Source organism: Porites lutea, chromosome 5 (assembly GCF_958299795.1).
Source record: "Porites lutea chromosome 5, jaPorLute2.1, whole genome shotgun sequence".
NCBI lineage: Eukaryota > Metazoa > Cnidaria > Anthozoa > Scleractinia > Poritidae > Porites > Porites lutea.
Genome location: NC_133205.1, coordinates 14,389,848 through 14,403,869, shown reverse-complemented (window position 1 = coordinate 14,403,869; position 14,022 = coordinate 14,389,848). Strand labels below are relative to the sequence as shown.

At 39.6% G+C, this 14,022-nt stretch overlaps 1 protein-coding gene across 1 annotated transcript in view; it reads left to right on the top strand.

Moving 5' to 3' along the window:
* LOC140937936 (uncharacterized) overlaps positions 1-14,022 on the top strand; it is a 62,179-nt gene that overhangs the window by 10,946 nt on the left and 37,211 nt on the right. Inside the window, exons 8-22 of the mRNA XM_073387497.1 lie at positions 105-233; positions 848-1,098; positions 4,719-4,827; positions 5,348-5,569; positions 5,694-5,810; positions 6,417-6,494; positions 7,023-7,166; positions 7,638-7,891; positions 9,399-9,498; positions 10,055-10,126; positions 10,762-11,015; positions 11,686-11,776; positions 11,888-12,262; positions 13,140-13,292; positions 13,539-13,764. Coding sequence (XP_073243598.1) covers positions 105-233; positions 848-1,098; positions 4,719-4,827; positions 5,348-5,569; positions 5,694-5,810; positions 6,417-6,494; positions 7,023-7,166; positions 7,638-7,891; positions 9,399-9,498; positions 10,055-10,126; positions 10,762-11,015; positions 11,686-11,776; positions 11,888-12,262; positions 13,140-13,292; positions 13,539-13,764 — 2,575 coding nt within the window. The remainder of the gene's footprint in view (positions 1-104; positions 234-847; positions 1,099-4,718; positions 4,828-5,347; positions 5,570-5,693; positions 5,811-6,416; positions 6,495-7,022; positions 7,167-7,637; positions 7,892-9,398; positions 9,499-10,054; positions 10,127-10,761; positions 11,016-11,685; positions 11,777-11,887; positions 12,263-13,139; positions 13,293-13,538; positions 13,765-14,022) is intronic.

Below are 14,022 nucleotides of genomic sequence, written 5' to 3'. Positions count from 1 at the left end.
CTTTTTTAAAATTCAGTTTGCACAAATCTATTTTCATTTGAACGCATTTGTGCTGAACCTGCATTAAGGCATGGTAATCAGATTTTCTTACATCTAAATTTCAGAGTCTATTATCGAGGAATGTAGTTTTGATAATCCCTCGGAACTCTGCCTGAAATGGATAAATGGAGGAACAAACCAAGGAGTGGAGGAAAAATGGAAAATTTTCAGTCATAAACGTTCTGGCCAGAAGGGTATATTATCGTTAGTTATTCTTAACATTTTTCTGTTTCTGATTAGCATAGGTCCCTCGGTTATTTTTTTTGTAAACACATAACATTGACCAATTTCGAGGATGTTTGCTGATCTCAATAGAATTGACCTCAATCGTATTGATATCGGTAAGAGAAGGGATGCACAACCAAGCAGCTCTGTTGCTACGATGTTTTTACAGAGCTGACGAAAATGAGGGAAATAAGACGGGAATTTTAAATAGAGGGACAGAGGCGTATTTCGCCTGACTTCTGCGGACAACATCTCCTAGGTCTGCATATAATTCTTTATATCACTATAAGCCTTATTCAATAACTGTTTGTCGATTTATCTACAATACTCGTCACATTAGTAAGGACAGTAGGGATATTTTCTGCCCCCTTAATGTTGTTTCTGGCATCACAGAAGCAAAAAATAATCAACTCTGGGAGGGAAGGAGCACACCTTTTTCGTCGAAATATGGGTGCTGCACGAGGTTTCCCAACCTAGTGTGACAAGAGTCGCAGCAAAATAATATGTGAAGTTTTAACGTACATTTAGTCACATGATTCTTAGCATTAACGCTATTTTTTTTTACCTGCTTTCTTTCTTTCAGGTTACTTAGCATACAATGGAAGTAGCAATAAGGCCAAACTGGAAACTCCATGGATTTCGGTTTCTGCAGGGAATTCTGTGCCCTTATGTCTGACATTCAATTACTCTATGCGCAGCTCGAATGCCAGTTTTAATGTGAGCTGTAAAACACGTTTCACTAATGAGGAGAATATGATTTTCAAACTGATTGGGTATCACGGAAAAACGTGGTTTAAGGGTCAGGTATTATGGAAAGCAGAAGGGACATCTAGGGTAATTTTTTTCTTTCTTTTTCTCATTACCGTTTTTTTTCTTTCTTTCTTTTCTCTTAAACTACAACCAGTTACAAAAAAACTTGAATCACTCCAACTCATTTACGCGAAAATGGTGTTTCTTGAGCAAGATTCATACCCCTCATCTTTGAACGATGGAGATAAAGAAAAATCCCTTGCCCTTGTAAGCATTTTGACTCCCAGTGGCGCCGGAAGCTGGGAAATTGACAGTCAACCTTTTCGTAACTGGTTGTAGCCTACTTCGGCGCCGCTAGGTAAACCGGCAAGTAAGAACCTAGTTTTAAAGTGGAGGTTTCCCTAAGACAGGTCTGACGATTTTCCAGTCGGAAATAAGTTTCTTTAAATAAATTTCATGCGTGCGAACGAAATTAAAATGGGTCAGTGAACTCAAACTTAAATCAAGCAGGTAAAAACAACAAAATAAATAGTTTTATTAGTATCAATGAAAAGTGGATGGTGTTCTATGATAGACAAGGTATAAATGTCATAAAAACTCTCTTGTGGACGCCTGCAAATGCCCCAATGTTTGCAATTTTAACATTCTAATTGGGTTTACTTTAAGCATGACCTTTGAACTTTTCTTGTAAACATCACGGCAATAAAGTTATAAAAGCTCTCTTGCCTTCTTCACCGAAAGATACCGGCACGTTTGAGTTTGGAATCTGAAAGATAACTGAAGGTTAGATCTTTCCTGTAAAGAGAATTTTAATTCCAGTTTTAAGTGTCACTTAAGACTGAGACTATTAGCTTAATTTTCGCGTGTTTTTAACAGGCGGTTTGGTAGGGTCTTTTCGATTTATCCAGGCTGATTTATTTTTGATATGTAGATGTTTAGCAGCTCAAAAGTACTTGAATGACATGGTGTTGTTTATTTTTAGCATACTTTTTGCGTTTTGAAGCAGCGCGGTTCAAAAGTCGCATTATTTTCGACCCGTGAATCGGTCCAAATAGGCCCTTTGCAGCTAACCATTTACGTGGTACAAAACCGCCGTGCTGGAGAGCAAAAGTCGCACTGGGACAAGACAAACAAAGAAAATTACCATTTAAAATTGTCTCTGTGTTTTGTTTGTCTTGTAACAGTGCGACTTTTGCTCTCCAGCGAGGCGGTTTTGTACCACGTGAATGGCTAGCTGCAAAGGGCCTATTCTCACCTTGGATGATCAGAAGGAAGTCGTTTTGGCGTGTAACCAAAAAAAAAAAAAAAAGCAAGAAATCTAACAAACTGGCCCTGTTTTATTACATGTATAACAAATATTTTTTTGGTTCACAGAATACTTGTATATTCGACCCGAAAATCTGATCAGACCGGTCTTAGCTTTTAGGCTAGGGAGACGCCTAAAATTTGAACATTCAATCTGACTAGAACATTGTGTTACTCTAGCAAAGTTACAGAAACCATAAAAGGTATTAAAAAGCGGAAAAATCCCTAAAGGCCTAGTTCAGACGTCGTATTTCACATGAATCGAATCCAATCCAATCAATTAAGTTCGAATTCTGAAAGAAGTAAAACGTCTGAATCAATGCCAAACAGCTAATTTACACCCCAAGCAGATTCTTCTTGGTAGTGGTATGAAGCGAGGCCGGTTACCTATCAATTCAGAACAACAAACTCAAGCCGAAGAGCCTTTGCCTTAACGGGTTCTGAAATCATATTATGAGATCAAGGAGGGGGGTGAATAGGTCCGCGGATCGGCGGATTTGGCCTTAAAAAGCTCACGGATTGTGGATTTCGGCGATAAATTGAGCGGATTCGCGGATTTGAAAAATACCGTGGATCGCGGATCAGCTGAAAGTTTTGGCCCGGTTTCCGGATTCTGTCAGTCTAGAAGTTCGGATCGTGGATCGGATCATCAATTTTCTGCCGGCCTTGGTCAATGTGCTGGTGTTTTGTCGGCTAACGTTTCACTTCCGAGGTTTCCGGAAGACTTTCTCGTTACCCGACTCATACGGTATACATGAATTCCAGTATAGACAGCGTGGCGTAAATGACGTCAGGCAACCTTGCCATGGTTCCTGCATGGTGACACATGGTTCATGTAATGGCAGTAATGCTAAGTGACCTGACAGGATCTGTGAATGCGTTCGTGTAGCCTGCGTAGCAAGCGTTTCCTCGCGAGGTTCGTCTAGGAGAAGAGCAAAAAAAAAAAATGAATGACGGGGGAGGGGGAGGGGAAAGAAGGAACCGCTTGCCCGCAAACCCCACGATTTTGAAAAACTGCGTTCGCCCACGAACGCAGCTTCTGATTGGCGCGGTGCGTGTAGTGTTGATTACTTAGCATTCGAAACATCAATCAAACCAGGTATGCTTTGTTTTCGTGCTTTATATTTGGTTTATACATGAACTGGTATAAATTATGTTCTTCGAAGCTATTTCAGCTAGTTTGCTTGTCTTGATCGTTAACTTAATAGACCTTTTCACGGTTTCTCTCGCCATCTTGGTTGAGGGCAAACACGGCAAAAGATGAACCATGGAAAGTACTTACTGGTAAGTAAAATTACCATGAAGTTGAGTTCTGCCTCTTCCGAATTTTGCGGCTCGACTAGAAGCATGTCCAAAAAGATGTCAGTAAGTAAATTTATTGAAAAATCTTTTACGCAATACCAGATACTTTCATTTTGCAAGCTTGCAGACCATTTGGTTAGTCAAATCTGTATTGTTGGAAGAAACATTATAAGCTCTGTCCCTAATGCTTAATGTTTTGAAGCTGTAACGAAAACTTTTTAAACATGAAGTCCCGCATCTGTTGCGATTACAGAACAGCTATATCAAGTAATTCATTTTTTCATGCTACAACGCTACTTTCTATATACCACGAAAACTTTTTAAAGTAACACGGATTCGGATTTGAACAAAAATTAAGTCGGATCGACGGATCGGGCCTTAAAATACCACGGATCGGCGGATTTGCATACCCCTATTCACCCCCCTCATCAAGGGGAAAACAGATCAATTTTGGCACCTCCAGTTAATACAAGACTTTCACTTATTAAGAATTTAAGGCCGCCGGTCGGAAACAAACTCCAAATTCTAATGCAAATTAAACCAGTCAGTGCAATTAAATGGCTGGCCACGGTACAGAACTGAAACCAGACTTTAGTCGATAAAATCTGTGAAATATGAATCAAAGGTGATTTATTTTGTTTCTTCATGTTATCTTTCATCGACTTTTAAATTATGAACCTGAGCAAAACAAGGGACTGGATCTGAAACTTAGCTAAATTAAATCTCTTACTGTTGTTGACAAGATTGTTACTTGCAGATAACAATCATTCACCGAAGTGGAGGGTTTCTTTCTCGAGGCAAGAGGGAAAACCCTGGGAACGAGGTTGCAACTCAGCCGTTCTTCAAGCCTGGCTCAGCCGGGAATTACGGCTGTATAGACCGGCGTTGATTTAGACACCGACTTTTACATTTTAATTCAGTGGGCATTTTACTTCAGCTGGAATAATATCAGTTTCTGAATCATTCCGGTAGGCCTAAATTCTTGGTTGTTAGCCTAAATTCCAATTCCATTCTTGTCATTTGAAGTAAGGTTCCTGTACCAGGCCTAACTATTATACCAATGCAAAAATGTAACGCGTGTTTACATATTTTTTCAGATCATTTTCAGAGGCTTTTCAAAAGGGGAAGACGACATTGCCATTGGCATTGACGACGTCAAAATTTTAACACGCAACTGCGAGGTGTATCCTGATTTCTCCTTACCAGGTTACTTTCGCCAATAACGTTATTTAAGCTACTCTGTACATTCTGGATGAGTGTTGTACATTGTCTGATAAACTGTAGTATATAATTTTGGTACTGTAGAATCATGGACTATAAGGCTTGAATACCAGCACGTTCAAATGGACAAACAGCTATCTTTTTTTGCTTGCCCGAGGCGACTATACTTGCTTGTCTTAGTTAATGATTTAGGGGAACAATGACTTGCCTAGATCCTTGCCTATTGGACCAGTATCTTGAAGAGTGTTTTGCCTAGCTAAAAACTCTACTCGTCCCGAACTACGGACGGGACTTTATCGAGCCCTGTGGACTTCTATGAACTTAAAATGTAGTATATAGTTTCTTTGAATTCATATATGTAAGTTACACTTTTATACTGATCAATTCAGGAAGAATCAGCTGGCTTTTATTTCCGATACAAATCATTTAGTCATCCAAAAAATGTCAGTGTTTCTGGAAGGAAATATTAATACCCAATTTGCACACTTTAATCATCAACTTTTAGATCATAAGTGCAGTAGCGATGAGTTTCAGTGTGACAATGGGCAATGTGTTATGTCATCTTTACGATGTGATGGAGATGTGGCGTGCCTTGATGAATCAGACGAAAAAGACTGTGCATGTTTATCAAATGAATTTAAGTGCAATGACGGGCTCTGTCTTCATTTGACCAAGCTATGTGACGGTCAAAAGGATTGTTCAGAGGGTTCAGACGAAGCAAATTGTGGTAAGGATCATTTACAGTTAATGTGTCGATTGAGTATCAATATTCATATTCCCTACGTTATTCAGTCAACAGATTCGGATTCAGTTCTAGATAAGTGGTAATGTTGATAAAATTAATGTTTCAGAGAAGAGTTGTCCCGCCGAATTTCAGTGTATTGACGGAACATGTATCCCATGGTCCTCTACCTGCAGACCAAGTGAAAAGTCGTGCTCAGACCATTCTCACTTTCCAACGATTTGTGGTAGGCTATTTTCAAGTTACACTTTCGTTAATTTCATTTTCTGAAGTATGACTTTGTCCATGAAGGATATATCTACATTTATTATATAGACACGAGTGTTTTACTGGAAAATATACCACTCGTAAAATTCATAAAAACTACATCCGGGACCCGAGTGGTTTATTTTCCATAATCTCACACGTGAGTTTATCGATGTCACTTCCCTCTATTATTTTATCGATGTATTTTTGTCTATATAATAAAAAGAACATTACACGGCGATTTGAAGATATGAATTTTATTTTCTCGTGGCAAAAACAATATTTTACTCACTCGCTGCGCTCGTTCGTAAAATATTGTTTTGCCACTCGAAAATAAAATTCATATCTTCGCGCCTCCGTGTAATATCCTCTATGTAACTATTTTTTAAAAGACATCGCTTGGTTTTAGAAGTTTTGGAATTTAAACAATGTCGTGGTCTCTCTAGTTCTGATAATTATTTAAAAAACTGGATCACAATCCTTTGCAAAGATCGCTATACGAGCTCACGGTTTTCAACTTCAGATACTTGTACGTCAAGTCGAGGCCATGAGCAGTACTAACGTTTCTGAGTCCAATTTGACACAGGCTCAGGAGAGTGCCCTTTGAATGAGTTGGATTGTAAAGACAAACCAAACGACATGCTACAATGCAATTCCTTGAGAGGTATTTTAAACTTGATTATTTTTTAGTGTTGACAGAAGATGTGGCAAGAGAAAAGCCCAGTATGTTTTAAAAATAATTATGGTCTATTTTATTTATTCTTAAAGAGATAAACTCTTTTTACCTTTAAAAGCAGTTGAAGTCTGTCACATCACATTCATAACAAATTAAACTCAATTGTGTTAGAAACGTTTTCAGTGGCGAATTAAGTAGGTGGGGGGCTTGCTCATTTAGTCTCTAAGATAAGAGGGGGGCCCGGCCTCGAAATTTTATCTGTTGGCCCCGCAGGCCTCAACTTGGCCGAGAAAAAACGGGAGGGGCCCAGGCCCACAGGGCTCCACCCTTAGAACCCTTACTGGTCCCAAAAAGAATGATAGAAATGAAACTACGGCGTTTCATCAAGGAAGTCGGAGAAAGAATTTTACTAAGAAGTACAATATTTTTTTCTTTGGCTGTTTTGAAATCTTATGGGTACTTGAAATGAGTTGTAAGTTAAATCTTAGTACATCATACTGAAAATTTCACCTTTAGGTTACTGTGGCTTTGAGAATGGCCTGTGTGGTCTGACAAGTGAATACATGAACACCACAGATTTTCAGTGGAAGTTTGGTTCCGGTAAAACTCCATCCAAAAACACCGGTCCTTCATTTGACCACACCACACTTTCAGATAAAGGTAAAACGTGGAAAATGAGAAAGTTGAATTAATCTTGAAGAAATTCATTCGACTAGCATTAGATAAACTCTGATACCGAATTTCTTTGGCTATGTATAAAGAGTCCTCTAAAACTGAAATTAGTGACTCATCCTCATAAGGCAGTAATGATAAATAGAAGTCATCTTTGGACAAGCTTCATCACTATATTAGCCCAAAATAGGCCAAGTCCCTTTGAAAAAATTCTGCTATAGAGATCATTTTTTTAATAGTTGAGTTTTCGGTCGCCGTTTTCATCTTATCAGACTTGTTAACGGAAGGCCAAATGAATCCATGAAAAAGGACAAGTAGGAAGATATTACCGTTCAATTTAAATTGACTTGTCTCTGAGCTAACTGACCATGTGACTCTATAAACTATAAATAATATACATTTGTTTGTACAATATTAGTGAAAATAAGTTATTTTTATCTCACCTTCTTTGTGGGCAAGGTACATACATTTTTATTGAAGCCTCAAGGCGTTCCCCTGGCATCCGAGCTCGCCTGATCAGCGACTGGCTGACAGCAAACAAGTCAGTTTGCTTGCAATTCTGGTACCACATGCTTGGAAGGCACATGGGAGAACTAAAAATTAAGACTAGAACGAATGATGCAGAAAGGCTTCTGTGGAAGCAGGGAATGAGGGATCTCGGAGATAATTGGATCTTGGCGCAGACACCAGTTCATGTTACCAAACCATTTCAGGCAAGTGTGTGTATTTACGTTATCACCTAAAGTTGAAGAAAGGCTAAGGCAAGCATTTTTTTTTAGTGCAGCATCGCACTTGATCTCTAATAAATTTACAATTCAGCATGGGCACATTACGAAGACTCCGCCATATGGCCATTACAATTTACATGCGCATTCGTGTCATGTCGATCTTTGTTAGAACTTCAGCTCAGGGGCGGATCCAGGATTTTTTCAAAAAGGGGGTTGTAAGTATGAGAGTTCAAGGCAAACGTCCCAGAGGCAAAGGAATGGGGGAGGGGAGGGTAATGTTTGAATATATAGATTTTCTTTATTTTGATTTCAGAGGTATCTGAGGTATAAATTTGTCAAATTCGAGACGCTATTATTAAAGACTAAGAGTACAGTGCAACACCGATAGTTGTTTGTCTCTTTTTTTACCCGCCTATTTAATGAAACAGACTAGCTTGAAAGAGCCTTCTAAGATGAGCCATTACAAAGGCTTGCTGGCATATCTCGTCTACCTCTACCTCCAATCTCTCGGAGTAGGACATGGCAATCACTGCGAGATCAGAGAACTGCTGTTCAGACACTGTTGACCTAGAGCAGGTCTTGATTTATTTCATGTGATCGTTAGGGAGCAGGCAATGACCAGAAGGCGATAGATGTTTGGGGAAGCATCTTCATCGCCAGTACCTAATGCTAATAAAAGGTTGTTTGGAAACTCCCTAATCCTTTGACTGACAGAGTGTTTTCCTTCTGCTTACCTCATTTCCAAGGGACTGAGAAATGGAATGTCTTTCTCCCAGAACAGCACGCCTTCTACTTCATCATCTAGCTGCAGTGCCTTATTTACTATAATCGATGGCACGAGACAAAGCAGATGGCGGGCGTGGCGATTTTCGTCGGACAATCGACCTTGCATTTTGATGATTAAGGAGTCAAGAAGAGGAACAGCTACAGTCTTCTTGTAATGATCGATTGGACAGGAACTTATATTATAACTTATGACATTATTTTTAGTATGAAAAAGGGGTTGACATGGGTAGCCAGACAAGTTTGAAAACTTCCCAAAGAGGGGGGTTGCAACCCCCTCAACCCTCCCCTTGGATCCGCCTCTGAATGCTCACTTATAACCACAAGCCTTGCCTTACACTGAAAAGGCGAGGGCAAGATCATTCCTTAAAAAAACGGCTAAACTTAACCCGGAGGGAGACTCTTTCCTTTGGGCTTTTTCATGCAAATGAGTCCTGACAAGAGCGAAACTGCTTTTCACGGCTGTTCCGCATGTCTAAGGTATTTTTCTATTACCCAGAGCTGGTATGTAGTGTGCTAAATTATGGTTTCATTGATAACTTGATACTTAGACAATCAATAAAAAAATGAAACACCTCAAGAGGAACCAGAAAGTGCTCCAGGACTCGTGGTAACAAGTAGCACATACATCGTACATTTTATGCGGACCGATACTGGCTGAAAATTTTAATTTATGTTTAATTTATGTTTTTGTTTTATACACATGCAGCTTGTCATCGAGGGCGTGATTGGAAATGGTCTTGAAGGTGACATCGGATTAGATGACCTCGCCGTCCTCAGTGGAAACTGCAACTTAATAACACAGCAGGGTTTGCTGATCCTCAATGATTATTTTTAAGTTAATTAAAGTGGGTTGGTTAAAAAGTTTAACGTAGACCGGGGTTTTGATAGGATAATGAATGGACTTTTTATATCTCTTTTTGTTAACTAGTCGATTGGTTAAGACCTTTTTATTCAACTCTCCTGCCATCCTCGGAGACCCAGGGGTAGAGTGTGGGGGCGAGGGAAAGTCTAAACAGAAGGGGAAAATATGGCACGAAGAAAAGTAAAGAACGGCTAGAAGAGCCCCTGGGGACAATGTCTTACCAGACCAGTTCCAAACGGTCGCCGCCATTCTGGCTTCTGATTGGTGCCAGAAAAACACAAGTTTTCTGGCACCAATCAGAAGCCAGAACGGCGGCGACCTTTTGGAACTGGTCTGGTAAGACATTGTCCCCAGGGGCTCTTCTGGCCGTTCTTTACTTTTCTTCGTGCCTTATTTTTCCGCCCGTTTAGACTTTCCCTCGCCCCCACTATCTGCCCCTGGGTCTCCGAGGATGCTTTCCTGCATTTACCCGTTGTTTATATTTTTGTTTTTCTTTCCAGTAAGTCCTGACTGTGACTTCAGTTTTGGAATGTGCGGGTGGACTGGGCACGATGACTGGAGGATTCACAAAGGTTAGCAAGATATCTTGTTTCTAAAGCACGAAATTCAAGTTTGCTTTATATTCACTTGCGGGCAGCCTGCTTGCTCAGACCGCGCCTTGGTTTAAGCCAATGGCTGTGAAGTCTTTCGTATTTAAAGAGGAACGCGTCAGCGCGCCAAAAGTCATCTCTTACCTGCCAGTTAATACACAAAAAGTATGAAATAGACGGATGTATGAAGAAGATAGCGCGAAGGCGAATCTAGAAGTTGATGTTAAGTAAAGGAAGGGATCTAAATAGTACTTAGCAGCTGTTAAAGTGGGTGGCAGAATTTTTCTCCTTGCGCATTTCTCAGGACAGCAATCGGTCAATTTTGCAATTCTTGACTCTCCGTTATCAATAGAAAGGGGGTGGATGCTCTACTGTCAGCTCTCTATCAATCTGCTTCCAGGCTGTCCAAATCCTTTATTCAACATTCCATGACCAATATCAGAGGAATACTCGATTTTGTTATTGGCTTTTATTTTCTTTTTCGCCACCTGGCAGGCCTGTCATTGGCTTGCAATTACAGCATAAACTGTTTGAACTGTTGTTTTGTAAAGCAAGCATAGCTAACAGTATGGTAGCACAGTAGTTTTATCTCGCCATTTCTATTTTTTTCTCAACAGACCAATACTTATTTCTCGGCGGCGGCAAAGAATTTCGTAGAATGTTCAGAAGCCCACCACTTCACGCCGCTGAAGTGAAATGCATACGTTTCTGGTTCACAAGTAGAGGGAAGTATTACAAAAGATCTCTGCAACTGGTCGTTAACTCCTCGGACACCAATTACTCATCAGTTATTTGGTCCATAAACGAAGAAAATCAGGAATGGACGTATATCCAGCTTCCTTTACATGAAAACGTTGGTGAAGTGTTTCAGGTAATAAATGAGAATAGCAAGAGTAGTGCTCATTTCTTGAACTTACATAAAAGCTATTCGCCTACCAGCTTGAAAAACGTTCAGTTAAAGAAAGTGAGACAGTGAGACAGTTTGCTGTAGTTGTAGGACCTAAAACGTTTTTGAAAGAATCATCCAACTTAAGGGGGAAATTCTATCAATCTCTGCGATCGTGGCAGAAGGAGAACTACAGGGCCAAAGACCATATCTTTTCTGACATTCTTTTTTTTTTTGGAAACTACCATGCCCGAAAAAGGGTGAATTGAACTCCTAACATATTCTGAGAGAGATACTGGCATCAACTTTGAATAACGTAGAAAAAACAATGGGAAACGAGAGTCTGTGGGGGGTTGTCTGGTATGTACAGTCAATCCCTTGGGAGCGGCACTGAGTGTCCGTCTTGGAAACGTTCCAAAAAATACAACAGAACAACGGCAGGGATCAGTTCTAGCTATCCATTGTAGGGACGTGTACATCTTATATTAAGTGAGAGTTAACTGTATCTCAAGCGCATAAAATAGATGACGATGTGAATGCTTAGACGTACACTTGTCAATTGTTTTCTAGACAATTAGCAATTCCTATAGAAATAATTTGGAACTTTAGAAAGTTATTGTTTTCATCAGTGTTTATTTATTTATTTTATTTACAGGTGATTTTTGTTGGATTGAAGCAACAAAGTCAACCAACTTTAAGTATCGATGACATTTCCTTTTCTAATGAAGTCTGTGCTGAAATAGCATGTAAGTAACCTAAATATCAAAAGTATCTTTCCTTGACGAGTCATCTACTGTTTGAATTGAGATAAATCGACTCATCTACTGTCTAAATAAACAAGTCTACTTTACTTGCAGCCTCCATAAATTGTCACAACTACGCAATTTTGAACGAAGCCAATCGATCAGTGAAATACTCTCAAAGTGCAGATATGTGTGATGACGACCTTGACTTTAGCCGCTGGTACAGGATTGCTGGTGTAGCTGGTAATCAAATCCCAGAGGTGAAAGTTTCTTCTCGACGTTGTGGTGCGAGATATCCTGGATGGATGAATGGAAGTCATCCCTCTATGGAAGAAAAAGTTGTTTCGCGTAATGTTTGCTTTGTCTTGGGGGACCGCCCCTGTCGTTGGAAAGTCCCGATAAAAGTTCAAAACTGTGGCGATTTTTACGTTTACAAACTGACTGCTCCTACGTATTGCAATCAACGATACTGTGGGTATACAGCGAAAGGTTTGTTAATTCAAATTATTTTGACTACGCATATTATGGTTTTTAAAGGCCGAAGGAGTGTAATATTTGTTGGACTAATAAGTTTACGATCATTTTTTACCATTTTGCTATCACCTCAATAATTAATTGGGACCATAGGCCACCGTAAATGTAATTTCCTCCTCTGATGCTTCTGCTACTAAAGTTTCCGCATTATTATGCACTGAAGTAGTGTCACCACAGGCAAAATCCTTACCATATTCTCAAGAAAGGAGATGAAATAATAGAAACCAATTTAAAATAATCTAAGAGGTAGTTTCAAAAAAAGCTTAGTTCCTGATGCTGGCTTCTGTGTGAGAAAGGAGGAATGATTCGATATATCTAGTATAAAGGACCAATCTGTCCACGCCGCTAAATCCGGCGCTCCCATTTAAGATCGGCAGGAAAAGACAATTTTTTAAAAAACATGTCATCTCAAGAACAGCAAAAAAATCATTCATTCGAAAATCCGAGTGATCAATCCTGAAGTAACAAACACGGATATAAGACCATAGAAGATTTAGTGAGGATCTACGACATCGACACATGATACATGAAAGTCGTTTTTTCGCTCTTGATCTAGTGCCATTTTTCCTTTTCTCAGGTCAACCCATGTAAGTATTTGGGTGCGGTGATCGTTCTCATGAGTACAAGGCCAAGCCCTTGAAGTGTTCATTGTAGCGTGTGCACACGTTCCTTGTATTTCTCAGCCATGTTATTCACGAGTCATGGCTTTGAAGATCCATAATTCCCTACTGCACACATCCACCTCAGATTATCGCAAAAGGAATAGGAATTTTTCAGACTCCCTTCTCACAATATGATTGCTCACATTAAGTCCGCTTTATATGTTGCACAGGAGATGAAATAAGGAATGACCAATATGAGGAATGGTGGGGATGGGTAAATGAAGATCAGAGCAGAGCACAATGGAAGCTGAAAAGCGCTGAAGAGATGAGAAGACTTGACAAAGATATCAGTTACACTGATAACAATCACACTAAAGAACAAGGTAAAAATAAAGCTCGGCAAACCTTAATCAATAAATCAAATCGTGAGACAATATGTAATATGAAGCGTCTAAACTACTGTGTTTCCGAATGGTATCTAGAGGAAAATCGGTAATGAAAATCGCGTAGGGTTCTCGAAGTTGTCAGGTGCTTGAGTGATTCAAAACTGAAAAAAATGTACTCAATTTCATACTTGTTTTGTCTTCTCTTTCAAGTTTACATTTAACTTCTTTTTTTATTATTTTTAGCAGGCCAAGAGCCAAAATTCGAATGCCTTCTTCGATTCGAAAACATAGTTCAAGTGGCGGTTACAAACCCTTCTCCTTTGGCTGCAATGTCTTTTTGCTTATGGGTAGCGAGCAGGTCTGAACTGCATATCGAATATAACGTCTCTTCAGACAAACAGCAGTATCTTGCCTTTGGGTTAATCAGCCATCACAGAGTTGAGTTGATCTTCATGGAGAAAACCATGCGGTAAGTATTATTGCTATTTGCATTTGCAGTTGTTGTTGTTGTTGCTGTTTTCTGTAAGCTCGTAGCTTTATCCAGTAATGATCTACCGGACTAATAGACGGAGAAGATGGAATCAGTATAGAACCTGTGCCGGTGTCTGCTGAAAAGTGATATGTCGTTTTAATAACCAAAATTATTGTCTCACCACAGCTCGCTGATTTTATCAATGGAACACTAGTTATCGTCGACGCCTCTTTTTATTATTTTGACGTTCGTAAT